This window comes from Chrysemys picta, chromosome 14, assembly GCF_011386835.1.
Source record: "Chrysemys picta bellii isolate R12L10 chromosome 14, ASM1138683v2, whole genome shotgun sequence".
Lineage (NCBI taxonomy): Eukaryota > Metazoa > Chordata > Testudines > Emydidae > Chrysemys > Chrysemys picta.
The window spans coordinates 5,818,263-5,845,339 of NC_088804.1; the positions used below are offsets into that span (position 1 = coordinate 5,818,263).

The 27,077-nt window shown below is 60.9% G+C and overlaps 1 protein-coding gene across 3 annotated transcripts in view; it reads left to right on the forward strand.

Annotated features, from left to right (window-relative positions):
* Positions 1-26,781, forward strand: part of SLC9A5 (solute carrier family 9 member A5) — a 51,199-nt gene extending 24,418 nt beyond the window's left edge. The window contains exons 5-16 of one of the 3 annotated variants that reach the window (XM_008175593.4): positions 2,581-2,758; positions 5,654-5,874; positions 6,063-6,265; positions 9,027-9,116; positions 9,277-9,347; positions 12,249-12,378; positions 13,140-13,228; positions 14,725-14,851; positions 17,143-17,313; positions 20,989-21,061; positions 21,849-21,983; positions 22,961-26,781. In XM_008175593.4, coding sequence (XP_008173815.2) covers positions 2,581-2,758; positions 5,654-5,874; positions 6,063-6,265; positions 9,027-9,116; positions 9,277-9,347; positions 12,249-12,378; positions 13,140-13,228; positions 14,725-14,851; positions 17,143-17,313; positions 20,989-21,061; positions 21,849-21,983; positions 22,961-23,433 — 1,961 coding nt within the window. In that variant the 3' untranslated portion in view covers positions 23,434-26,781. The remainder of the gene's footprint in view (positions 1-2,580; positions 2,759-5,653; positions 5,875-6,062; positions 6,266-9,026; positions 9,117-9,276; positions 9,348-12,248; positions 12,379-13,139; positions 13,229-14,724; positions 14,852-17,142; positions 17,314-20,988; positions 21,062-21,848; positions 21,984-22,960) is intronic. The other 2 variants (XM_042852011.2, XM_042852012.2) reach the window with 2 other exon arrangements.
* The last annotated feature ends 296 nt before the right edge of the window (positions 26,782-27,077 follow it).

Genomic DNA, 27,077 nt, shown 5'->3' on the forward strand with positions numbered 1-27,077 from the left:
CACCCACACTCTGCTGAAGTCAGCTCTGTGTGAGGGGCTCCCCCAGCCCTCACGTGCACCCCCCTTTTGGGAGACAAACCCGAAATAACCCTGTCTTGCGCTGTATAGAAATATTTGTACAGCGCAAGCTCATAAAATTCGCCCCCTCCCTCAATGTGAAGAGAGATGTGCACGACTTCTCCCCCTCCTCCCTGTTAGAAATTACAGAAACTGGGTTACATTATAAACAAGAAATAAGTTTAGTAATGACAAAAGGTGAATTGTAAGTGAATATAAGAGAGAACAGACAGAACCAAGCAGATAACTGACCAAATAAACCAAAATACGCAAGCTAAGCTCAATAGACTTAAGAAACAGGTTACACAACGTAAATTCTCACCCTAAATGTTATTTTAGGCAGGTTGCAAAGCTTCTGTGGTTCAGAGTTCCAGTTCTATTCCTTTTCAGACTGGACCCTATCTCAGCCTGGACTCTGCCCCCCCCCCCCCCCCCCCCCGCCTTCCCTTCAAGCGGCTTTACCAGTCTTTCTTCTTGGGCAGACAGGCCATGGAGAGGAGGAGGAGACCCGTGTGCCTTCCTCCCCACCCTTCAATAGGATTTACACAAGGCGGGAATCCTTTGTTCCCCAAACTTGAGCCCCCCCCTTCCCTTCCAGTGGAAAGTTACAAGCAGTCCCAGGTAATGTTTAGTGTCAGGTGACAAGACCACCTGACTCTGTAGGATCACAGCGTCCATGAGTCAGGGGCAGTGTGGAGCGTCCCCAGGAAGTCCAAGCTTTTCACAGTCCATCGTCCTCGCTGATGGGCCATCCGCCCTGTCTGGCTTTTCCATTGTTGTACCCGAAGTGTTGGCAGTGGCGTCACCCAAAGTAGCATAGCTGAAATACAGATACTTGGTCAATATCCCTAACTTCAGATACAGAAATGTTACAGGCACACACCTTGGATAATCGCATTCAGTAAATTATAACCTTTCCAATGATCTCTTACAAGACCCATCTTGCATAAAGTACATCTCAGTTACGTCATATCATAGGTGTATTTTCATAAAGAATATGGAGTGAAACGTCAGAGTTGGATATTTACAAATGCTTATGAAAGGTGTTCAGTCTCTGGCTGCCTTTTACAGTCTTAAAAATTAATAGTTTAGCACCTTGGGATATATCTGTGGGTGTGTGACCCTATGCAGCACCGACTACCCCGTCCCTCGCCGATCCCCTGTCCAATCCTGTAATTCCTGAGGTATTTATTTATAGATTCAATTACATTGATTTTTGCTGCCCCCAAATGTTCGGTTTGCCCCTGTGGGCTGTCTGCGTAGCTGCTCTGGGGGGTGAGCGGGCGGTTTGGCAGCTAGGGGGTGGAGTGGGGGTGGAGGCTGCAGGGGGTGGCCCCCAGGAAAAGCACAGGAGAAGGTTTTGCTTTTTGTTCCCCGGGGCCTGGTGGCTGCCTTTGATCCTGGGGAGGGGCCGCAGCTCCCCTTTGCCTCCCCCGGCGGGCAGAGGAGGCGGCGTTTGGAATCGGGAGGTGAACGCCTCATTCCCAGTGGACTGTCCAATATCTCCCCCTCTGCCACGCCAGGCAGTACCGAGACGTTCCCAGGGGGGTCCTTTGTCTCCGCTGGAGGCCTCCTCATCAGACGCTGCCGTGCCTTAGGTCTGTGTCCCTTGAGGAGGCCCAGGCCTCGTTCTCTGTCCTAAGAGAGAGCTGCTCCCTGTCCCCTATTTCACTACGCTGGGTGCGCCGGCTTTCCATATCTGTGCCAGGCCAGCACTCCGCGGTCCACGCACGGGCCAGAGTGCGAGAGAGTCGGAGACACAGGTGCTGACATTTAGTTTTTCCCGGGGATGCTCCCCCCTGAGGGTAACGCCTGTGCCCCTCCTCTTCCTGCCCCTGCTCCACCCCCTTCCCTAAGGCCCCGCCCTCACCCCTGCTCCACCCCCTCCCTCAAGGTCCTGCCCTTGCCTCACCTCTCCCTGCCCCTGCTCCGCCCCCTTCCCCAAGGCCCCGCCCTGGCTCTGCCTCTTCCTGCCCCTGCTCCGCCCCCTCCCCAAGGCCCCGCCCTCACTCCGCCTCTGTCACTGCATTTTGAACGGGCACATCACTTTTCCTCCGAAGGGGGTTTATTTGACAAGCGACGTGCCTGTTAAAAATGCAGTGACAGAGGCGGAGTGAGGGCAGGACCTTGGGGAGGGGGCGGAGCAGGGTCAGTGGTTTGAGCATTGGCCTGCCAAACCCAGAGTTGTGAGTTCAATCCTTGAGGGGGCCACTTAGGGATCTGGGGCAAAATCAGTACTTGGGCCTGCTAGTGAAGGCAGGGGGCTGGACTCGATGACCTTTCGGGATCCCTTCCAGCTCTATGAGACAGGTATCTCTCCATATTTGTCAGTAAGGAACAGCGAGCAGCCCCTGTGCAGCGCGTCCCGACCTTTGCAGTTAGCTGGGTTCAGTAGAGGCCGCTCCAAAGGCAGGCTCTGCGGGCAGGTCTCCGGGCTCCCTCTGGTGGTAGGTACAAGCCGCCCTCTGCCAAGGCTGCAGCCAGCAAGACTCACTCCATGGGGCTCTGCTCTTGTGCCCCCAGCTTCCTTCTTCGTGGTGAGCCTCGGGGGGGCGGCCGTGGGGCTGCTCTTCGCCTTCCTGCTGGCGCTGATCACCAGGTTCACCAAGCGCGTGCGCATCATCGAGCCGCTCTTCGTCTTCCTGCTGGCATACATGGCGTACCTCGCCGCCGAGATGGTCTCGCTCTCCTCCATCCTCGCGTGAGTACCGCATGCTTGGCGCACGCAGCCCTCGCCAGGCTCTTCTCCGGGCGAGAGCCGGCCTCCCCCAGCCTGCGCGGGAGGAATGCCGGGCCCCGTGGGGTGGGCATGGCGCATCCTTGTGGGAGCAGATTCCCACAGCCCCTGCCCTCCCCTTCACGTCGCTCCTGGATCCCACCCGCAGCCCCCCCATTCACACTGTTCCTCATTCCCCACCCGCAGTCCCCTCCTGTTCACACTGCTCCTCGATCCGCAGCCCCCTCCCCTCCACGTCGCTCCTCGATCCCCAGCCCCCTCCCCTCCACGTCGTTCCTCACTCCCGACCCGCAGCCCCCTCCTGTTCACACTGTTCCTCATTCCTCACCTGCAGCCCTCTCCCCTCCACGTCGCTCCTCGATCCCCAGCCCCCTCCCCTTCATGTCGTTCCTCACTCCCGACCTGCAGCCCCCCCCTTGACACTGCTCCTCGATCTGCGCCCGCAGCCCCCTCCCCTTCACACTGCTCCTCACTCCCGACCCGCACCCCCCCGTTCACACTGCTCCTTAATCCCCCGCGTAGCCCCCTCATATTCACACTGCTCCTTGATCCCTGCCTGCAGCCCCCTTCCGTTCACACTGCTCCTCGATCCCCCCCCCAGCCCTCCCGTTCACACTGCTCCTCGATCCCCCCCCTGCAGCCCCCTCCCATTCACACTGCTCCTCGATTTTCCCCCCCCCCCGCAGCCCCCTCTATTCATGGTATTTCTCAGCTCTGACTCGTGGCCCCCTCCAAACCTTGGTGCGCCTGAATCCCGACACTAACCCTCACCCTGTTCACGCTGCTCCTCAATCCCAACTTGCAGGCGCAGTTGTGCCAGGCGCTGCCCAGCCCCCAGCTGAGCCCCTGCCAGAGCCAGGCAGAGGTGTGGGGGGCTGGAGGAGCCCCAGTGCCGTGGGTGGGGGAGGGGTCTCTGAGCACTGGGGCGGGATGGAAATTTTCGCAGCGGCGGAGTCAGTCCAGGGGCCCCAGTGACAGATGAGATTCTTGTGCTGGGAGGAGGGGGGAGGTTTCTCCAGTTTTATTTTAACCCCATTGACAGACAAAGCCTGAGCCGCCTTCTGCCCCCCCACCCCGCTGCCCTGGCCCAGACCCCAGTGACCCTTCCTCCCCCGCCATGACCTGCAGCCTCTGAGCTCTTCGTCTAAGGTCTCGTGTGAAGCGCGGGGCAGAGTCTGAGCACTGTGAATATCCTGGATCTCTGTTGATTGTTGGAGTGGGCCCAGCTCTCTGGAGCACTAAGGGTTAACTCCGGCCTGTGCCACCGGCTCAGCCAGGCCAGACAATGGCACTGACCCAGTCACCCAATAGACGGGTTAATTGCTTGTGAGGGGCTCTCCAGGCGTCGCCCCCGGATTGACCAGCTCAGAACCTCCCTGGACCCAGAGACCTGCCTGTTGGAGGCACTGCCCGGGGTGCTGCCGTCCGCGAGGGGCTCCGTGTACGGCGGTCTCTGCCCAGCCCATGTCTGGGAACATCCTGGAGCCAAGTGCCCCAGGGTCTGATCCGGCCGCTTCCCTCTCGCTTTGTTCAGTCACTGGCCATGAGCAGGAACTCCAGGGCCCAGGCCGCGCGTAGGGAGAACCACGTAAGTGAGAACCACGTAAGGGCCCTGGCAGAGCCTGGAGAAAGCTGCAACTGAATGAGGAAGGGCCATTTGTAGCTGCCACTGAAGAGCTGGCCCTTCGGGGGCTCGAGGGGCTCTCCCCGGGGCAGGGCAGGGGAGGGCAGGCAGTGCTCCGGGGGAAGCAGGAGGGCTTTAGGAAGAAGCCAGTTCTGCCCAGCCTCGCTTTAGGGCCTGAGGCTGGAGCTCCAGCAGCTGGGGGCGGGCAGAGGGTGGTGGCGGGTGAGGCTGACTCTGTCCATTCTCAGAGCCCAGAGGGCAGAGCAGCCGCGGTAGCTGGCACGCCTGGCGCACGGTATGTGGAGAACCACGGGCAGTTTGCGAACCCTGGTGTGCTGGTGGGCTCTGCTGTCCTCCTCTCTGGGCGTGGGCCGCTGAGCTCTGCACCGGGTGTCTGGTGAGTCACTGACGCTGTCTGTGACACGCCGCAGGTGCTGTATGCCCTGTCTCTAGATCCCATGGCCAGGCCTTTGTCTGCCGGGGCACGTGGGCAGCCACACGATGCTGGACAGCAGCACCTTGGAGCTGGACATGAGACGGGCGTGACTATCGCATGGCACAGGGCTCTGCAGGCTGCCACATGGGACGGGAGCACCGCCCAAGCAACGGCTGGGGCCGCCCAGTGGGGAAGGGATGGTTCCCCTGCTGCACACGCAGACTCGGCCCCTCTGGCTCAGTTGAGTGAGAGCAGCAGGCGGGGGACCCGGGAGAGGTGGGTCCCACTGTGGTGAGTGTCACGGAGCCCCCGGGCGATGCTCTGGAACTGCTCCCCACAAAGCCAGTCAGGACTTTGGGGAGCCTCCTCTCCCATGGAGCAGACTGTCTTCAGGGTAAGAAGCTCCCACAGCTTCACCTTCCTGGGTCTCTCCTTGGAGCATTCAGCATATGCCCCTCTGTGCGCTTCCCACAGTGAGTCCGCCCAGGGGGGGTCCTGGGGAAGCCAGAGGGTCCCGCACCCCCACTTCGCAGTCAGACGGGAGCGCCCTGGCCATTTGTTGCTAGGATACAGATTGTTGGCCATTTATGCACACTGGAGACTTAAGAAATGCATAGGGGAAACTGAGGCACCTACACAGTATTCAGAGGAAACATTAAGAACAGTCCCACTTCGTCACAGTGAGCGTCCAGGGCCCCTGGCACTCGCCCGCCAGTGCAAAGGGAGTGGGGGGGGGCAGCTGTGTCCAGGGGCAGCATGGCCCTGCCTGTGTCTATCCCGAGCTCTTGCCGTCCTCTAGGGTCACCTTCTGTGGGATCTGCTGTAAGAAATATGTGGAAGCCAACATCTCCCGGAAATCCCGCACCACTGTCAAGTACACCATGAAAACGCTGGCCAGCAGCTCCGAGACCGTCATCTTCATGTTCCTGGGCATCTCCGCCGTGGACACCTCCAAGTGGGCGTGGGACACGGCGCTGGTGCTGGGCACCCTGCTCTTCATCCTGCTCTTCCGGGCCGTGGGTCAGTCGCTCTCCTGTCCTGTGCTGTCTGCAGCTCTCAGCCCCTGTCCCCGGGATGTGGGGGAATCTGCCAGGGGTGGGACCGGGGGGCGCTTGCAGAGGGTTTGTAAGAGCCCTGTCCCCGGCTGCATCCTGCAGAGCACGCACCCGGGCCAGGCCCTCATCCGCATCCCTCCCCTTCGCCCCTAGGTGTCGTCCTCCAGACCTGGGTGCTCAACCGCTTCCGCCTCACGCCGCTGGACCGCATCGACCAGGTGGTGATGTCGTATGGGGGCCTGCGGGGGGCCGTCGCCTTTGCCCTGGTCATCCTGCTGGACGGAGACAAGGTGCGAGCCAAGGACTACTTCGTGGCAACGACCATTGTGGTGGTCTTCTTCACCGTCCTCGTGCAGGTCAGCAAGGCAGGGCCCGGCCGCCCACAACCACACCAGACCTCCAGGCTGGCTCTGTGCTGGAGAGCAGGGCTAGCGGTGGTGCTCCTGCCCAGCTGCAGGGGGTTGGCATCGGAGGCAGCTCATGGGGAGGTACGAGACCTGGGGTGGAGGAGGCTGGAGGTAGCACTCCAGGACTCGGAGGACTGGAGCAGGGGGCTGCTGGGATATGGGCAGATAGCCCTGCCCCCTCTGGGGCATCGCAGGGCCCAGAGCAGTTCTCTGAGTGGGGCAGCTGCTTCTCCCTCTTAGTCAAAACCTGCCTTAGAGAGACGGGGCTGGGAGCTCCCCGCCCACCTGCTCTGCCTGGCAGCAGCCGGCTCCTCTCGCTGGCCCCGGCACGCAGGCTGGGCACACGCACTAGCCCTGGGGCGCAGAGCCAGGGGGCAGCAGGAGAGGGAGCAAAAGGCATTCGGCTACTAAAGGGGGAGCTGGCTGGTGCCTGACACCCCCCCCCCCCCGCGTTTCCCCCCTCGCTCTGCTGCCTGGCACTTCCACCCAGTTCAGCCTAAGGAGAAGCTGCTCCAAGGTTGCCAGGCAGGGTCGCCAATGGGGGATTGTTTTCTTAGCCCCCCCGCCCCTCCCTCCCCCCAGTATTATCAGCAGCAGCAGGACTCCCCTACATTCGCCAGGGGGATTTCTTGCTGCTGGGGACGTTGGCAGAGACTGCGAGGGGGGAGGCTACCCCCTGGAAGTGCTGACCCCCCCGCCAGACAGAGCCCCTTCCTGCCCCTGCCCCTTCAGGGCAGCTCCGGGCCACATGGCCCTGCCAGGCAGAGCCTGCACAGAGCTGGGGGCCGGAGGGGAGTGGAGAGCTGTACCTGTGAGTCCCGGCCCCCCTGCTGGCCAGGCCCCCGTCTGCTTTCCCTGCGCAGGCTCTGGTCCGTGCAGTGCAGGGCGAGGCCAGACGGTCGGTGGGCAGCAGTGCTCACGGTGCCAGCGGTGCCTCCCCTTGTGCTGCTCGTGAGTACTAGTGAGCGGCCCTCGTTCTCCGGCTGTGGGCGGGTCTGCTCAGGCCTGGGCCTTGGAGTCAGGTGTCAGACCCTGCAGCTCGGGCAGGTGCCGCCGGCACACGTGTGTGAGGTCGTTTGGGTTAGTTGTGAGCAGGCCAGACCAGAGCCCATCCACCTGCACGTGCAGACACAGCAACATGGGCCCTGGGCTTCTCCCCCACGGTCCCCAGGGTGAGACTCAGGCGTGGCCACTAGGTGGCACTGTGACCTTGTGAAAATGCTGGCGAGGCGAAGTCCCTGGTCAGGCCGGGTGTGTGCCCTGCCCTGGGCTGCTCTCTGCCCGCCCTGGGTGTGCCAGGCCGGGTGTGCGCTGCTCTCTGCCCCTCCCCGGCCGTGCCAGGCCGGGTGTGCCCTGCCCTGTGCTGCTCTCTGCCCGCCCCGGGTGTGCCAGGCCTGCTCTGTGCCCCCCCCCCATGGTCCGACTGGGGAGACTCCCACTCCTCGACAGGTGCTGAGGCATCTCTGGAAATCTGGCAAGTTTCTGAGGCTGGAGGTCTTTACTCTGCCAGTCCTTGGCGGCCAGTCCCTCTGGGAGACGGGAGCCTCCTGCTGCATTCTGCTTCTGGACACGGGCATGGGGCACCGGTGCTCTCCAGCATGCAATACAACAGATGCTACAGAACCAGCCGGCTCAGGGCAGGATGGAGCCTCCCGCCCCGTGGAGGAAGGGAGAGGGGAAGCCCTCTGGTGCTGAATTCACAGGCTGCATCCTAAGTGTTGTCTGAGCTTAGACCCCACGGTGCCAGGTGCTGTACATCTTCAGCCACAGGTTGTCCTAGCCATGACAATAGAGATGGTGTACAGGTAGCGTTCAGTGAGGCACGTTCTCACTCGCTCTCGTGAAACACGAGTACGGAACTCCGACAGCCCCGCGCCAAAGCCAGCAACCGAGCCAGGCTGGCGAGACTTGTGTGCTTTGTAAACCCGCGCTGCTCACTGCCGCAGTTCTGTGTTTCCTGTGGAGACTGGTCCTCATCGCCTTGACGTCAGTGGGTCGAGCCCACCCCGGTGTGACTCCGCTGCCTTTGCTGGAATTGCCCCGGGGTGGATTTAGCCCCAGCATGTTTGTTCCATCATGTCTAGCCATGCAGGGGTTTCCCCTTCCCTTGCCTCGAGCATTGTGCCCTGGTCTCTGCTTCCCCTGCACTTCTCCGGGATTTTGAATGACTGGGTGGTTCGCTGCGCCGGCTGGTAGCTAACAGCCTGCCTGCCTGGGGGCTGCCGGTCCCAAGCGCCCCCTCCCCTGCTCTGCTCCAGCCGCCACTCTAACAAGGGCTTCGTCCCTGCCCGAGAAACCAGGCATCTGTCAGCTTTGCTTGTAGCCGGCAGCTTCTGAAGGAGCTCAGCACATCAGCCCATACTGAGGTCCCTGCCCCTGCCATACGGCCCAATTCTCCTCTCCCTGCCCCCAGTGTCACTTGGATGGCACCGGAGCCACTTCTGATTGACACCGGCGTGCGAGAGGCATCGAGGCCCTGGTATGCTGTAGGCACGTGTCTCCTGGTGCCAGGGCCTTGGGGCAGCACCTCCTTTCTTGGCCCAGCAGCCCCGTCTGCCTGTGTACTGAGGCGGATGGCTCGGCGGGCTCCCCCAGGGAAGCGCTCAGAGGAGGGGAGAGCGGAGTGACAAAGGCCCAGGGTAGCTGCCGCCCAGGCTGGGGGGAATTGGGGCTGGCTCGGTGCCCATGGAGCCTTGCTCTGCCGTTTCAGGGTCTGACCATCAAGCCACTGGTGAAGTGGCTGAAGGTGAAGCGGAGCGACCATCACAAGCCGACGCTGAACGAGGAACTGCACGAGCACGTAGGTAGTGGGGCCAAGCCGGGACGGCCGGCGTCTCCCCAGCGCTGCGTGCCACGGGCCCTGCCCCAGCTCTCCTTTTGGCAGGGGCAATTTCCAGCAGGGATGGGGCGCCAGTTCGGACCCCCCCCAGCACTCACTCACTGTGTTTTTTCTTTCCAAGGCCTTTGACCACATTCTGGCAGCGGTAGAGGATGTGGTCGGTCACCATGGTTACCGTTACTGGCGAGACAGGTGAGTGCCCACGTGTGCTGGAGGCCTCTGCCCCCCCTTGCCTGCTCCTGGGCCCCCCGCCACGGCTGCCTCCCCCATCGTGCTCTGGCCCTGTGTGTTCCCTGGGCCCATGCACATGGCAACGTGCCAGCTGTGGGGCACTGAGTGGGGACCCCTCGCTCTGCAGGCCTGAGAGGGGCAACGTGAGGCTGGTGGGAGGCAGGCCAGCCCAGCGCTGCTCTCTGCCCCAGGGCCCCGCCACGGCCCTGCTCCCTGGGACTGAGGGGAACAGTGCAGCCCAGCAGGTCTCGGGCCTTCCAGTCCCTGCGATCACATCCTGAGAGCCAACAGCGCCTGCCCGGGGGGGGGCTCGCCCCCTCCCACCCCGGCCTCCTCGTGTGGCATGTCACCCAACCCCCTCATCTCCCTATCCCTCTGAACCTGACCCCAAACTGCCTCTCTGCCCACCCCGCCCTGGCCCCGACCTCTTCATCACTCTGCCTTACCCCCACGCCAACCTCCTCCTCTCCCCATACAACCCTGACACCCTCATCTCCCCAACCACCCCCACCCCAACGCCCGCCAACCTCAACTCCCCACCCTCATCACCCCGACCACCCCACCCCTGCTCCAACCCCTGACACCCTCATCGCCCCACCCACACCCATCCCCATCCCAACACCGACCCCCTCATCTGCCCATCCGCTCTGAACCTGACCCCGAACTGCCTCTCTACCCACCCCGCCCTAGCCCCGACCTCTTCATCACCCCAGCTCCAACCTCCTCCTCTCCCCGCCCACCCCAGCTCCAACCACCTTCTCTCCCCGCCCCATCCCCCAACTTCCTCATCTCTCCACCCACTGTGGTCCCAGCCTCAACCCTGCCTACCCAGCCCCCAACCCTGACACCCGCCCTGACCTCCCGGCTTCTTGCACTGTGACCTTGGAGCCAGGAAGATGCAAGATGGGCTTGCTCAGCACACTTTTAAATCCATGGTGCCCTCCTCTCTCAGCCCCTGCTCAGCGCCAGGCCTGGCCGCTGGGAAGGGCCAATTGTGATGGATTCGGTCACAGAGCCCCTTGGGACTGTCACCTGATGTGCTGAGTGCCTCTGAGCCCGTTTCCCCTGCCAGCATGGGACTCCAGAGCCCTGCCTTGTTGAGCCAGACACGCTAGCCTGCTGCAGCACAGACCCAGCATCAGGTCTATGCCCCCAAAGCTGCTGACTTTAACCAAAAACTGCTCAGCAGGTCACCTATCTCCAGCACCCAGACAGCCAGCTCCCAATGGGATCCAAACCCCAAATAAATCAATTTTATTCTGTATAAAGCATATACAGGGTAAACTCATACATTGTTCGCCCTCTATAACACTGATAGAGAGATGCACATCTGTTTGCTCCCCCAGGTATTAATCACTTACTTTGGGTTTACTAATAAACAAAAGTGATTTTATGAAGTATAAAAAGTAGGATTTAAACGGTTCCAAGTAATATCCGACAGAACAAAGTAAATTACCAAGCAAAATAAAACAAAACACGCAAGTCTAAGCCTAATACATTAAGAAACTGATTACGGGTAATATCTCTCCCTCAGAGATGTTCCAATAAGCTTCTTTCACAGACTAGATTCCTTCATAGTCTGGGCCCAATCCTTTCCCCAGTACAGTCCTTGTTAGTTCCAGCTCAGGTGGTAACTAGGGGTTTTCTCATGACTGGAACCCCCTTGTCCTGCTCCACCCCCTTTTATAGCTTTGGCACAAGGCGGGAATCCTTTGTCTCTCTGGGTCCCCACCCCCCTTCTAAATGGAAAAGCACCAGGTTTAAGATGGATTCCAGTGTCAGGTGACATGGTCACATGTCACTGTAAGACCCCATTTTTCATTACCCACAGGCTGGCCTACAGGTACAGACAGGTGTGCAGGTAAACAGCCATTTACAGTCAATTGTTCTAGTCAATGGGAGCCATCAAGATTCTAAACTACCATTAATGGCCCACACTTTGCATAATTACACTAGGCCCTCAGAGTTCTATTTCATATTTCTAGTTTCCGATACAAGAGTGGTACATTTATACAAATCGGATGATCACACTCAGTAGATTATAAGCTTTGTAATGATACCTTACAAGAGACCTTTTGCATGAAGTATATTCCAGTTACATCATAGTCACACTTAGAAACATATTTTTAGAAAGCGTATGGCGTGCACCCTCACGCCAGTCTTGGGCCTCTGCCATGCTCTGTGAGAGTCCACGATGTGCCGTGGCGCTTGGCCACGGGGAGAGACCATGGGGCTCCATGGGAGGTGGAGTCCAGCCAGGCACGAGCCCTCTGGATGACGTGGGGCACGAGGGCTCTGGAGCTACAGTTCCCATGAGGCACCACAGCCCTGAGTCCATTTCCTGATGGGGGGCGGGTCCAGGTCGGGAGAGCCTGCCCTGCCCCACTCGCCCGCCCGCCGCAGTCCCTGCGGGGTCCCCTCCTGCTGCCTGCCCCCTCCCACAGGACTCTGTCTCTGCCCTCCCGCCCCTCGGCCCCCTGCCTGCCATACGGAGTCGTGGTGCTCTCAGCATGGGGGGCCGCTCCTGGCCAGCTTCGCGCGCCAGCGGCCAGATCTTCCTCCCCCAGCGGCTGCACAGCTGTTTCCTCGTGCCAGCGACTGCCAGGGCTGCCCTCGCCCCACCCCCTCCCCTCACGGCCCCCGAATGAGCATTGCCCCCACCCCCATGGAATAGTCTCGCCCCCACGCCACTGGGAATCGCAGCTCGATTGCTGCTGGACCTGTCTCCGGGGAATGTGGCGGAACGTTAGAGGAGACGCTTTGTTAACCTGCCCCTTGGGCTGGGATCCCAGGTGTGCCGGGGCGAGGGGGCTGCCGTCCTGCACAGGGGAGCTCACCACCTCTTCCTCCCTCTTGTGCCAGATGGGAGCAGTTCGACAAGAGGTACCTGAGCCAGCTCCTGATGCGGAAATCGGCCTATCGGCTCAAAGACGAAATCTGGGACGTTTACTGCAAGCTGAATATCCGCGATGCCATCAGCTTTGTGGATCAGGTACGGGCGCAGCCCCCAGCAGCTACCGCACGCCCTGCCCGGCGGCAGCTAGATCGCCGCTCCGCTGGGGAACGGCGGGGCCTGACCCCTGCAGCTCTCCTGGATAAACCAACCCTGCTGGGGGCACTTCCCCGCCAGCACAGGGACCAGCTCTGCCCCGGCTCCCAGGCCAGCCAGTCCTCCCGTGCTGGCAGCCCGGCCAGGGCCGTGGCCTTCGCAGCTTGTCGGGCCAGAGCAGGTGGCAGCCCCTGTGAGCCTGGGGCCAGGGGTAGAAAGCGGGGCCAGTGGGCCCCCCCGAGTGCTGCCCCCCCTCCCGGCCGGGCCCCCCCGAGTGCTGCCCCTCCCAGCCAGGCCCCCACAAGCGCTGCCCCCTTCCCCCTGGCTAACCACCCCTGGGCGCTGCCCTTTCCCGGCCGGGCCCCCCTGAGTGCTGCCCCCCCCAGCCGGGCCCCCCGAGTGCTTGCCTCCCCCCCAGCCGGGGCCCCCGGGCACTGCCCCGAGTGGCCCATCAATAGTAAAAAACACAAACTGCCAAATATCTCTGAGGGCACCTAGCAATTGCTCCTGGCAGCCAGCTCTGCCCAGCCCCCAGGTCAGGTAGAGGGGCAGGCGGTGCCAGCAGACGGTAGCTGGCGACTCGGTGGCTGGCGAGGGACACAAGGTGCCAGCAGAACCCTGGTACCTCCCATCTCGGCTCTGCGGGGGGCTGCCAGAGCGCAGGCGGGGGCTTTGACGCGGCTCTGGTCTCTTGCTCCCTTTAGGGTGGTCACGTGCTCTCCGCCTCGAGGCTCACGCTGCCCTCCATGCCCAGCAGGACCTCCATGTCGGAGTCGTCGGTCACAAACCTCCTGTGAGTGCGCTGCCCGCGGCCGGGCTATGTGCTGCCCTGGGAGCTCCCGGTCCTCCCGCCCCGGCTCTGCAGAGGCGTGGCTGCTGGGAGGAATGGAGCCCCCCCTAACCTCCCATGCGCCTGCAACAGTCCAGGCTGCGGCTGCCGTGTCCTGCCCCGGGTGGCAGATCTGCAGCCGCCTCTGGGGCATCGAGTGCTGCGGTGACTGCAGGCCATGCGTTGGGATTTGCCGTTCTCTTCACTGCATCGCGTACTGCAGGGCCCCCTTACTGCTCCGACGCCTCCACCCTCAAAAACCCCGGAGCTCACACACGCTCTGTCTGCTCTGCTCCGCCGCCAGCTATCTCCCTCCCGCACCCCGCCTGCCGACACATCACTAGTGGTACCGGGAGGGGGGGGGGCTGGAGTTCTGGCTGGGTTTCTCCTGCGCTTGTGGGCAGTCGCTGTGTCCCGTGGCCGCTGCCATACGTTGGCAGCGAGTGAGTGTGGTCAGGCCCGTGAGCCGAGGTTGGTACGGGTGAAGCTGCCGTAACTGGTGACTTCCGGGTGGTTCAGTGCGCTGCAAGGGTAGAAAATGGGAGCGTCATTAAGCTAACAACGTTTTTGGCGTGTGAGTTCCCAGGGTGTTTTGAGGAAGTGTAGACGGTGCGTTCACACTGTCAGCCAGCGTTGATATCTGCTACGCCCCCACGGCTCCTCGCACACCTCTCCCACGTTCTCCCCCCCACTCCACCCCATTCCCGGCTCCTCTCCACTCCACCGATCTTTCCCTGGAAAAGGGGCCGAGACAAGGGGCAGGGGGAGATGTGTTCAGTGGGGCAATGGGAGAGGTGTGGGGCAGGGGGATGAGGGGCGACTGGGGAGGTATGGGGAGCACGGGAGAAGCAGGGCTCCAGCTGGAGCAAGGTTGGGCTCTGACAAGGTTCATCAGAGCAGTGTCGCTCTCTGGCCCCCGTATGCATGGGGGGAGGCGGGGAGGGGTGGGGCTGGGGGACAGCAGCAGGGACTACTCCCTGCACTGCGAGGGACGGGGCAGGCTGGGTGGTGGCAGAGAGGGCGAGGAGCTGGCGCATGGGGCCAGGTGTCGGCTGGCCTTGGCAGAGCTGAGCTAGGTACCCGTGACTCAGGGAATTGCTTCTCTCTGGGCTGTGTGTCCAGGCTATGAGCCCTGTCCCTGAGTGTGTAGGAGCCGGGACGTGCCCCGGCTGTGTGCACAGGCACACAAACGCACACCTGCTTTCTCCCTGCGGAAGGGCCGAGCCGAACTCTGAGCACTGGCCGGGGGGGGGCTGGAGAACAGGGAGCTCAGAGTGTGGAGAGCTAGCGAGCTCTGCCGATGCCCCAGGCCATGCGCTGTGATGGCTCTGGCCCGGAGGCGCACAGAACTCGCCCACTACCTTGGCGCTGGCAGACTGACCGTGCGACGCCCGCGCTCTGGCTCTGCCCCGCCTGCCCCAGCGGGGGTGCTGAGAGCTCTGCCCATGTCTCCCTCGCAGGAGGGAAAGCGGCAGCGGCGCATGTCTGGATCTGCAGGTCATCGACACCGTGAGGAGCAGGAGGGATAAGGAAGATGCTGTGATGCACCATGTGTTATGCGGGAGCCTCTACAAACCGCGCAGGAGGGTGAGCGTTCCTGGGCCCTGTCACCACCTCACTGCAGCACCGACAGGAGCCGTAGGAAACACTGGGGGGGACATAGAAACCAGCCCTCCCCACTCCTGGTATCTCTCACCGGAGCAGGGCGCTGGCCCAGTGCTGGGCGAGCACTCGCTGTATGCACCAGTCTGGTCCTTGGGCGTGTCCTTTCCCAGGGTCATGGTGAGCAGAACTAGTCAGAATCGCCTGGTCCCGGAGCCCTGGGAGTTTGCTTAACACTGAGCTGGACGGGGCTTCACGCCCACAGCTCGTGTCTCTGTGCCCAGGAGGGTGGTGCGGCATTGAGAGTTAAACGGGCAAGGGAGGCGGAGTAGCCATCCCTGGGACAGGGGGAATAGAGCCAAACATGAAACAGGGAGAGGCCCTGTGTAGTGCCCGGAGCAGCCGCATCGGCCTGGGGCAAGGGGAGGGATCGGGACCGACGCAGGAGAAGCCTGTCCGTAGCTGGCCCCATCCTACGGAGGAGCGGTTGCATCAGTCCCACCTGCTGGTTGTTCTTAAGGGGCTCTGAACCCAGTACAAGTCACTAGGCCCTGGTTCGATTTTCCAGAGGCTTTCTCCCAAACCCCTCTGAGCTGTGGCCTCCTCCTTGTCCCGGGAGCAACTTGCTGCTACTAATGTGGGTTGCTGGGGCTGCCCCTTCCCCAGGGGCCTAGGCCAGCCATGTGTCAGGGCCGCACTTTTCAAAGTTACAGCCAGTGTTTGACCTCCTTTGGCCCCGCTCCCCCACGTTCCCCTCTGCTGCGTTAGCCGGGGGCGTGGGTGCCACTGCTCTGATGGGCGTTGGTAGAGGTCGGGGTGGTGGCCTGCTCCCAGCTGCAGGGCCCCGGCTCCAAAGAGCCGTCCGGTCCCGTCGCATTCCCGCTTTTGGCACTGCAGACTCTGGCTCTGACTAGAAATCTGCCCAAGGACACCGCCCCAGGGGCACCGCAGTCCTGTCTGCACCGCTGCCCTGTCTGCACCCTGCCCCAGGGGCACCGCTGTCCTGTCTGCACCCTGCCCCAGGGGCACCGCTGTCTTGGCTGCACCCTGCCCCAGGGGCACCGCTGTCTTGGCTGCACCCTGCCCCAGGGGCACCGCTGCCCTGTCTGCACCGCTGCCCTGTCTGCACCCTGCCCCAGGGGCACCGCTGCCCTGTCTGCACCCTGCCCTGTCTGCACACTGCCCCAGGGGCACCGCTGCCCTGTCTGCACCGCTGCCCTGTCTGCACCCTGCCCCAGGGGCACCACTGCCCTGTCTGCACCGCTGCCCTGTCTGCACCCTGCCCCAGGGGCACCGCTGCCCTGTCTGCACCCTGCCCTGCCCCAAGTGTGGTGACTGCAGGTCCCGGCTGCTGCTCCGACCTGAGCTGCAATGTCCACACGGCTCCTCTTGGTGCGCTAGCTCGTGTGAGTGCTTGTACCCCGGCTGGGGGGCTTGCCCCCACTGCAGTGCAGACGCCCCCCCCAAAGTCATGCCGCGTAGACAGATGCCCACAGTCACCGTGCTCCGGAGGGAGGAATGCCCCAGCGCAGCCAGCCCTTAGGAATCGCAGAGTATGGCAGGCAGTGCCACACCGTGACAGGACATGGGGCTAAAGCGCAGGCACAGACAGACAGATGTAAACCCCCCGCTCCTCCGCTGCCAGCAGGCGATGGTTCCTGCATGCACGGCCCCCTCCCCCGCCCGCTGCCAGCAGCCTATGGCACCCGTACACGCCCCCCCCCTCCCCGGTGTCACTGCCCGACACCTCACCTCTTGCATCATGGACACAAAACCAGCGTGGTGCATCTCGGGGCCCCTGCCCGCTCTCGGCCACGCAAGCTCTCCCTGGGCTGCTGGGCCTAGGTCCCGCTGCAGCCGAAGCGCATGAACTTTGCCCCAACTTTAAGAATGTGCCTGAGAACTGATGACATCAACAGCTGAGTGTTTCAAAGCTGCCAAGGGGTGCACGGCACCCACTGAAATGGGGGGGGGGGATGGTTTGTCTTTGGCCATCTCACCCCGTGGGGCGTGAACACTCGCTGAATGACAGTCCCAGAGCAGGGCAGCCCGAGGAGCTTGTGTCCTCGCCTCTCCATCGTCACTGGGACGGTGCTGTGCGGCCGTGGGCCGGGCTCGAGGGGCACGCAGCGCTAGGCCTGTGGAGAAGCCAGCCACAGCGGGCAGACACCTTGGGGTGGGTGGGGAGGGACGAGCGGTTCACGGCCCCGGAATGAATCACTCACCCACCTCCCCAGAGGCTCCATCTGTGTTTCTTTGCCTCCTCCCTCGGCTAGTACAAGGCCAGCTACAGCCGCCACTTCATCTCCCCGAGTACCCAAGAGCGGCAGGACAAGGAGATCTTCCAGCAGAACATGAAGAGGCGGCTGGAGACCTTCAAGTCCACGAAGCACAACGTCTGCTCCGCCAAGAGCAAGGCCAGGCTGAAGAAAGATGGCAGGAAAAAGGTGAGTTCCCCGGGGGTGGCGCCGCCCCACCTGCCTTACCCGTCTTGCGTGGGCCAACCTCCCTCTGCTACTGGAGCCCCGCCAGCCACTGTGCCCCGGCTGGCAGCAGAGTGGGAACCAGCCTCGGGTTAGCCAGAGCACACGGGACAGCGGGCAGCCTGCAGGCCCTGGGGATCCTGGCTCAGGTGCTGTGAGCCTGCGGCTCTGGGCTGGCCCGTCTGCCAAGCCGTGCATTCAGTCGGTACCAGGCGTGAGCGGCTCCGTCCGTGAATCTGGCCTTTGACTAGGAGAGTTATGTGTCACCAACGGTTTCCTATGGTTCTAGTGACCTTATGGGACCCCTTCTTCAAATGTCCCGCGCCCCCAGTCCCAGGAAATCTGTCCCCATTGGCCAGGAAGCGGATGGTGGATCTGTGGCAATGAGATCCACGCACAAAGCCGGCCAGTGTCCGCACCTGGAAAGACACCCTCCCGGGGCTGTTACGCTGAAGCAAACTCCTGTGCAGTGTGTGTACGGGGCAATTCCTGTCCCTCCTGTAAGGCTCCAAGGCTGTTCGCATCCCCTCCGCGGAAACAGCCCTCGCAGTGACACAGATAAGCTGCTGCCCTCTCCCCTTCGCGAACTCCAGCATGGCATCGGCTTCCTTTCGGCCTCAGGGCTGCCTGGAGGAGTGAGGGGCACAGTCCCAGCAGGGCTGTCTTCTCCAGCATTTGTATTACATGCTCTGCTGTCAGAAACCACGATGGAGATGGTCCGGCCTAGTGGTCAGAGCCGGAATCGGGAGCCCTGAGTAGGGTTGGAACAAGGCCGGAGTGAAAGCGAGGCTGGAGGAGGGTTAGGAAAAGGGCCGGGGTAGGGGCTGGAGCAGGTTATGGCTTGTGTCGGGCAGGGGAGATTTCCAAGCCATGCAATGAGTGGATCAGACGGAGCTGTTGTGTCTCCTGTGAGGCTTATATAGGTGCCCTGGGAGTCCCCAGACCAGCTCTGGGATGGTGGATTGGCTGGCCCCTCGCTCAGGAATGACTCATCAATGCATGGCGCGCAATCAGGCTCTAGTTCAGGGGTGACACATGACCGTACAGTCGCATGGAATCAGGGGGGCTGGAACAATTCGTACAGTGGGGGAGCTGAGAGCCATTGAACCAAACTGTAAACCTGTATATGATGGAAACCCCTTCAAGCCAGGGGGTGCGGCAGTGCCCCCAGCACCTGTGCATGTAATCCTCAGCTCTCAGCGCTTTAACCAACCCCGCCTCAGGTGGGAGCAGTGCCACAGTCACTGGGTGTGATGCAGCTGTCGCCGCGTTATCACCTGCAATTGGCTTCAGTGACACCTAAATGGCTTTGAATTTTGCAATGACTCAGTTCAGAATGGCAACCAGAGTCCACTTTGCCTTCCACAGACGCTTTTGGAAACAGGGGGACGTGCCGGGTACAATCCAGACCCGTGGGGGGGTTGTGTTCCCCCTGCCCTGTCACCCGGGGTGCCTTGCAATGCCGTACTCTTATAGCTCCCAGCCTGGGCTGCTCTGCCAGCGTCCAGGTCACCCTCCTGATGTGTCTCTGTGTAACTGCAGCCTGCCAGTCACACCCTGTCTCTCACCAGCCTTGGTTCTACTGCAGGGTGACCCCAGCTCACTCCCAGCCCCCAGAAATGCATGTCCTGTACTGCCCAGCCCTCTCCTGGACAGTCCAGATATGTCAAATCCATTATTCCCGAACAGGACTAATATACCAGCTTATTACCTTAAATGGAGTTATCCAGATACTTCAATTTAACCACACTGGCTTAGATAAAACAATAAAACAAGTGTATTGACTACAAAGAGAGCGGTTCTAAGTGAGTACAAGCAATGAGGCATAAAAGTCAAAAATGGTTACAAGAAAAATAAAGATAAAACTCTTCTTAGTGCCTAACTGAACAAACTCCATTAGATTGAAGCAAAGTTTCTCACCACATGCTTCCAACAGCAACACTGACCAAACTCCTTGGGTCAGGACCCCTCCCCCAGAGTCCAGCGGGCTGCTCCCTTTGTCTTCGCAGGCGCAGTGAATGAGATAGGCAGGGTGAGAGAGGGATGCCTTGGGGATTTGCCCCTCCTTTTGATAGTTTTTTAGTCCCTCTTTGAAAAGCATTTCCAGCTGAAACCCAGGAGACAAAGAGTCTGTGTGCAAGGATGTTCCCCGCTGGTTGTTGTCACCTGTTTGAGCTTCCTTTGTCTTCCCTTTCTGCTTGATGACTCTGTTTACGACTTAAATGCAAATTAAGGCAAGCCACATTCCTTTGTTTAGGATAAACCTGTTTGCCGACTTCTGCCTGGGCTGGGCTGTGGGGTTTGGAACATGTGCTAATAACACCACACAGGGGATCTTACCCCTTTACAGACAGTCTCACCACACACATTTTATCAGGACAATGATCAGCAAATTATGAGTTTTCAGATGATGTTTTATGATTGTTACAACAGCATGTAGGGTGTGAACACAGGGGCGTAGTCCGTCTCAGCCAATTAAACTGCCTTTCCAGCCTGTTTACATCACCGGCACATGGCAAAGGGGCTAGAGTGGTGTTGAGAATCTGACCCCTAAGGGCTAAACGTGTGTGACAGGGTTCCCTCCCCACTCTGAACTCTGGGATACAGATGTGGGGACCCGCATGAAAGACCCCCTATGCTTATATTCTACCAGCTTAGGTTAAAACTTCCCCAAGGCACAAATTCCTTTCCTTGTCCTTGGACAGTATTGCTGCCACCACCAGGTGAGTTACACAAAAATTCAGGAAAAGGGTCACTTGGAGTCCTTGTTCCCCCAAAATATTCCCCCAAACTCCTTCACCCCGTTTCCTGGGGAGGCTTGAGAATAATGTGAGCACCGACCGGACCCTTTGTCTCTAGGACACTGAAAATCAAACAGGTTCTTAAAGGAAGAACTTTATTTAAAGAAAAAGTAAAAGCATCACACCTGCAAAATAAGGATGGAAGGTAACTCTACAGGGTAATAAAAAGGTTTAAACACAGAGGATTCTCCTCTAGGGTCAGCTTTAAAGTTACAAAAAACAGGAATAAAACTCCCTCTTAGCATAGGGAAAATTCACAAGCTAAAACAAAAGATAATCTAATGCATTTCCTTGCCCTTACTTACAATTTCTGTAATTTTAGAGGTATCATTTCAGATATGTTTTCAGGAGATGTTTTACCTGCCTGGTCTCTCTCTCCATCCAGAGAGGGAACAACAAAAAGAGCACAAATAAAACCTCCCCTCCCAGATTTGAAAGCATCATCTTTCCTTATTGGTCCTTTTGGTCAGGTGCCAACCAGGTTATTTGAGCTTCTTAACCCTCTCAGTTCATCTGGCCAGGAGGGATTTTATGCTACTGCATACATAAGGGTTGTTACCCTTCCCTTTATATTTATGACCGTGTGTGTGTGTTCACGCACCAGTACGTGAGCGCTGTCTGTGTGTGCGTGCATACACTTGAGTGTTGTGGTGGCGAGGGGGGAGCGCACGAGCATTGTGTTTGCTCTAGAGCAGACGCTGGGTGGTTTGGGAGTGGTGCCCCTGGCGAGTCGCTGAGCGCCACGTGGGCAGCACGGCTCTGCAGTATTTCAGGGAATGGGGGACTCAGCCCAGGCTCCCGAGCAGGGATCTGACCCAAGGCCTTTTCTCGTCATTAGCAGAAGAAGAGTGCCGCGAATGCCGAGCTGCCCAACGGAAAGCCACCCAGAAGCGTTACCTGGCAGCAGACGGGTAAGGCCCAGGGGCAGCAGGGGGGCATGGGAGAGCCAGGCATGGGGAGGGCAGTGGGCTTTTTGTGCCACTAGGATAGGCCCCTGGAACGTGGTGCCTGTGGTTTTCGGCACAATGTGTTCTCAGGAGGTAGCCCCTTAGGGACCGGTAAGAATAGGAGCCTACAGGAAAGCAACATGCCCCCTTCCCTGCTCTCCCTGAAGCCTCCTGCCAGCTCTGGTCTCTGGAGAGCAGGGGTCGATGCCCCTGAGCAGCCTGGCACAGCACAAGCTGGGAGGGAGCAGTGGGCAGGGGGGCTGTGCTGCTCCCCTGGAAGGGGAGGCTCATTAGAAGCTGGTCCTGGGCCACCTGCCTCACTGGGCATTTCCCGTGGCTGGAGGCGGCGCCGTCACATCCCGTCTAGGCCAGGGTGGGGATGTCGGCCCCCCAAATCCCAGCCAGAAGGTGCCAGGGGGTGTGCAGTCAGGTTTGGCCTTGGCATCCTTGGCACTGTGCTGCTGGTGACGAGGCTGCAGCTACAGCAGACCCTGTGCCCCTCCAACCCCAGTGGGTGGCAGCTTCACAGGGAGGAGCTTCAGGAAGCCTGGGATCTGGGGAGAAGGTTGGGAGAGGCCACGGAGCAGCTGGAAATGGTCCCTGGGCTGGGCTGGGGCTGGCTTCCCCCTGGGCTGGGCTGGGGCTGGCTTCCCCCTGGGCTGGGCTGGTTTCCCCTGGAGGCTGCAGCGGCGGGCAGGGTGTGTAGCTGCACTGACCTGCACCCACCACGCTTCCCCGTCTTTTCTCCCAGCAGCTGCCGTTCTCGTGGCGGTCGACTCCGACGACGAGGAGAGTGACAGCTCTGAGACAGAGAAGGAGGAGGATGAGGGGATCGTCTTCATCGCTCGAGCGACGGACGCTATCCTGCAGGGCAAGAAGGCATCCGGTAGGGGGCACACTCCCCGCGGTTGCAAGGGGGCGAGTGCTGCAGGGCTGGCATGGAGAGCTGCAGCATGGGCAGCGATGAGGCTGGGCCGGTGAGGAGCAGAGCGTGCCTGGCTCACGGGGAGCCCTGCGCTGAGTGCCACAGGGCAGCTGGCGGGGTAAAGGCCAGCGGTGCTGCCTCAGGGCGCTGTGCCAGGAAAGTGAGAACTGTCCTGCCTCAAGCCAGGAGCCAGGCCGTACCGGGGGCTTCCATCACTGCAGGGTTCGTTACCCAAAGCAGTGGTAACTTCACTGGTTTGTTTGTCAGGCGGCATCAGGAATAAGTCAATGGGGACACAGCTCCTCCGCCTGGTAAAGGATTGGTACAAACACGAGTGCGGTTACCTAAACCTGCTTTGTTAGGCCCAGCTCGTCTGACCCTCCCACCTAGCCCTGCCAGCCCCTGGGGAGGGAGCGCTGGGTTGTATCTGGGTGCTGAACGCTCCACAGCTGTTCTTCGAATCCAGCCTCAGGGCAAAGTCGGATGGGGAGCTCGGGCCTTATAGGAGAGCTCTGTTTAGAGGCTGCTCTCCCTGCGTTTGTTTGCCCATGAGACCAGGAGCAGAGAAGACCCCCCCTCCTTCCCAGGCTAGGCCTGGCGTCTCCGGCCCCAGCAGGAATGCCGTGACTTGAGTGACTGGGGTGGCCGTGGGGCTCAGTGAGCGGGTGAGCCATCTCGTTAATCGGAGGTGGTCAGTGAAGAATAAAGTCCATGGAGCGGGGGGGGGGGAAGGGGGCTGCTTTCAGTGCAGCGCTGGTTCTCAAACCTCCGCCGCCACACACACAAGTACATACACCAGTTAAACAAAAAGTCGCCCCGCAGCCCTCGCTAACGGAAAGCCGACGCTCCATTGTGGTGAGGGCGAAAGCAAACCTGTGATGGTGGTGGGTGGCTCTAGCAGCCGGTTGTTTCACTCTCCTTTGCCCGTGTCCCCGCAGGCAGCCTGGACGTCTGCCCGAGCCCCCGCATCATCCCCCCCTCGCCCACCTCAGCGGAGAGGGAGCTGCCGTGGAAGGGTGACCGGGGCGACCTCGCTGTTTACATCTCCTCAGAAACCACCAAAATTGTGCCAGTCGACATGCAGGCCGCGTGGAAGCAAAGCATCTCCTCACTGGAGAGCGTCGCCTCCCCGCCCGGGGCTGAGCCAGGCCCGCATGCCAAAACGGTGGCTGGCCCGGCGCTGGAGGAGAGACAGATGATGCCAGAGCCACGCACCTGCTTTCAGTTCCCCAATCCTCTCTTGAGGAGCAGCAGGCCTCAGAGCGCCGGCAGCCCGGAAAGGACGGAGCAGCCGGAGCTGCAGCCTTTGATGGCTCCGGACGAGCAGGGCAGGATGAGTACGGCTGCCGGACCTGGCAACAGCAGGTGGCTAATTCAGTTCAACAGACCCGCCAGATTTTCAGATGGATAGCGCGCTCAGCCCTCGCTGCAGCGCGGCCGCTCGCCTGGAGCTAGCCACCTGGCTTCGAACCTCGCGGGGGCTGTCTTGGTAAAGCAGAGGACGCGCAGGCGCGGTCGGAGAGCTTGGGGACGGGGAGGCCTTTCAGAGCTTGGGCTCGCACTGGGCCAGCAGCGGGCGTCGGCCGTTCAAAACTCCAAGCAGGTGGGCTGGCTGCCTGCTGTAATAGTGTACGTGCCTGTCCCAGTCCCTCCGCGCAGTGGGACTAACCAGATCCTAAACCCAGCCCTTCCAAACCCTAAAGCACATGGGCCCTTTCCTCCCCGCCTGGCTGGTTGGTGGCTCAGTCCGTGGCCTGGCTGTCCCACGACAGCCAATTTCTCACCCCCTCTCTGCATCGCGAGAGCTCCCAGGCAGGGTGTGGGGGGCTGCTCCGCAGTCCCTGCTGCCCGTTCCCCAGCCGGCAGCAGGAGCAAGGAAGGGCTCTAGAGCAACGGCACCTCGGCGGGAGCCCCCAGCCTCGGCATTGCTTGGAGCGACCCGTCCCGTGTCGCGAGTGGCGTAGTACGAGGGGCTGGGGCGTGCCTGCCTGCAGGACGCCAAAGAGACACATCAGCCCAGCACTGGGCGTTCGTTGCAACAACAGGGACCAGCCCAGCTCCTAGCTGGGTAAGGAGCTGAAAATAAAGTGCAGGTGAGCGTCCCTCAATCAAACACCAGCCGGGAGCTGAGAGCTCAGGACGCTTCCCTTGCCTCTTCCCGGCGAATGCTGGAGCTCTGCGTGGTTAGATCACCCGTGTAAATGCCCCTCACTGGGGTGTCTGGGCACTGACGTATACTAAGCGAAAAGACTCCCAGCACAGTGGGCTCCACTCTTGCCCGCTCAGCGCTTAGTACTTGGACCCAGTACATCCTGTGAGTAGCTTCTGTCAGGCCCTGTCTACACACAGAGTTAATCTGGAATAGCTAGTGGGCTTTCAACTCATCCCTCCCTTAATCCAAATTAACAGTCACATGTAGACGAGCCTGACTGGGGACGGGGTTGGTGCGGGAGGGACTTTTCACTAGGCACTGCAGGGGGCTGCATGTTCCCATCTCCACCGCACTGACGCTATCCTGTCTCCAGCGCCCTGGAGCCTCACTCGGGACTCTCCCTGTCCCTGGGGCCCTGCCCAGCACAAGGGCCTGGGCGGGGCGGGGCGGGGGGGGGGGAGTGGGGAGGGCCCAGGCAGTTGGGCTGTCCTCTGAGTCAGGGTCAGGTTTATCCCTGAGACACCCTCACAGTCAAACCAAGTCAGTCTTCCCTGGAGATGGGTTGAGACCTTGCCCTGGGTCGGGGAAGTATATATAATTGGGGGAAGGCGTGGTACATGCCGCAGCTCTGCCCGCATGAGACAGCACGCATGCACTCCTGCCAGATGGGGCAGCATAGAGCTCGTGTGGGCTCTGCCAGCCCCTGGCTCCCTCTCGCTGGGCTTGGATGCCCTGCTGGCCCCTGAGAGACGACTTGCGCTTTGCTTATTTTCCTCCTCACTGAGGAAAAGCAAAAACGTCCTGGCCCAGGTCTGCACGCTGGCAGAACAGAACTGAGCTGTTGCTCCCGCTGTATTGTGCAGAGCTTCATTAGACAGTCACCTGTCTCCTTCCTTACCTGCTTTGATGAGCAGGGAAAGAGTTAACCAAGTGGGCAGTTAAATCCTCCCCAGTGGGGACTGGAGTTAACCCGCACTGCGGTGAACAGGGCGGCTCCCGCCTCCCAGGGCTGGTGTCGGGCTCTCTGCAAACGCCGGCTGCCGGTGCATCAGTTACACTCGGGTCCCACATGGAAGGTTGGGGAGTTGTCGCACACCCGTGTGTGCTCACGCCCTCCCTTTGGGGCACAGGCTATTCTTCAAGCCAGAAACTCACCAGTGACGTCAGAACGAAGCTGTACCCTGACCAAAGCCACAGACCTTTCCCCGGCGTCCCTTTCCTGCCCCTTGCCACAAGCCCCCTTCCCATAGCTCCCTCTTCCCCCGGAGCTTGCTCAGCCCTTTCTGGACTCACCCGGCGGGGTCTGACCTCCCTGGTCCCTGTTCAGAAAGGGGCTCTGGCTGACGAGGGCAGGCTGGCCCCTGGCCCTGCCCTGGTACCGGGGCATTTGCTCACTCAAGCTTTGGTTCTGGTGCAGGGTGGGAGTTGTGCTTACTCCGGCTCCCAGATGGCCCCAGCTCGCGCCTTCACCCCTGACAGCAGAGAGGGAATCCTGACCTCACACACATCCAGCGCCACAGGCTGGGGTTCTAACCACTAGACCCCGCTGCCGCCTTCAGGGAGTTGGGGGAGAGCAGCAGCACCGTTACATCCCCGAGAATCCCCCTCCCCCCCCCCCCCGGCTTTCAGGCATGCCGCCAGCCCCATGCCGTGGGCTCCAGCGCCTGCTCTAGTCAGGGCTCACTGGTGCACCTTCGAAGCCTCCGGCCCTGCACTTGGCAATGCGTGTGATCAGTGAGCCGGCCCCCGGGGGCTGATGCGCAAATGTACCGGCTAAGCGGAAAGGCTCCGTTACAGCTGCAGCTTATTCCCCTCGCAGCTGGCCCCAGGCAGAGCCCGTGTGGCGCGCCCCATGCCACCAGCGGGAACGGAGCCCAGCAGCCACCGCACCAGAAACAGGCCTCTGTCCCGCAAGGGGGAAGTGAGGGGCTGCCAGTGGGAGTTAGCAGCAGGCCAGCGTCACAGCTGGGCCAGGGGCTCTCAATCACAGGTGCCCCCCCAGGGTAGACAGCATCCTTCCACAGGACCCCAGCTGTCCTCTCCCCTGCCCCCATCCTGCACGGAGCGCTGCCTGGGAGTAGTAACCCATAGGGCAGGCTGGGAGCTGAGTGGGTTTGGTGCCATTTCTCGGTGGTGCTCTGGTACAGTTAGGTAACAGCCCACTCATAACCTGGAGCTGCTGAGGGGACAGGCCCCTAAACCGCTCTAAGCCGGCTGGCTCGAGACCGAGCAGACCCAGAGCAGATTTCGTTCCTTTCTGGTCACGGCACGGGCGGCCCCATAGCATTGGTCTCTGGAGCCCTTCTGTCTGCTCGCTTGCTTCATGGTGTCCTCAGTGGAGGTGCGCTGCCGTACCTGGCTTACGGGGCGGGGAGGGAGGGAGGGGGTTACATTGGTTTGCGTTACTTGTACTATATGTGGGGTTTTGATGATTTCTGAGATCAGGCCATAATGAAGCCTTTAGCTCGGTCGCGTTTTCTGTACTCATGGGCGCAGCAAATGATGAACGCGTGACTCTATTCATTGCAGTGAATATTGTTTTCTCGTGAAAAGACATGCAGAGTATTTTGTAGCTTGCATTGGAAACAATAAACGACTCCGCAGCCAGCGCGTCCCCTTCTTGCACTCGGGGGAGCATGGCAGGGCTGGGTCGCGGGCTGGGAGCGTGGCAGGGCTGGGTCGCGGGCTGGGAGCGTGGCAAGGCTGGGAGCGTGGCAGGGCTGGATCGCGGGCTGAGAGCGTGGCAAGGCTGGGTCACGGGCTGGGAGCGTGGCAGGGCTGGGTTGCGGGCTGGGAGCGTGGCAGGGCTGGGTCGCGGACTGGGAGCGTGGCAGGGCTGGGAGCGTGGCAAGGCTGGGTCGCGGGCTGGGAGCGTGGCAGGGCTGGGAGCGTGGCAAGGCTGG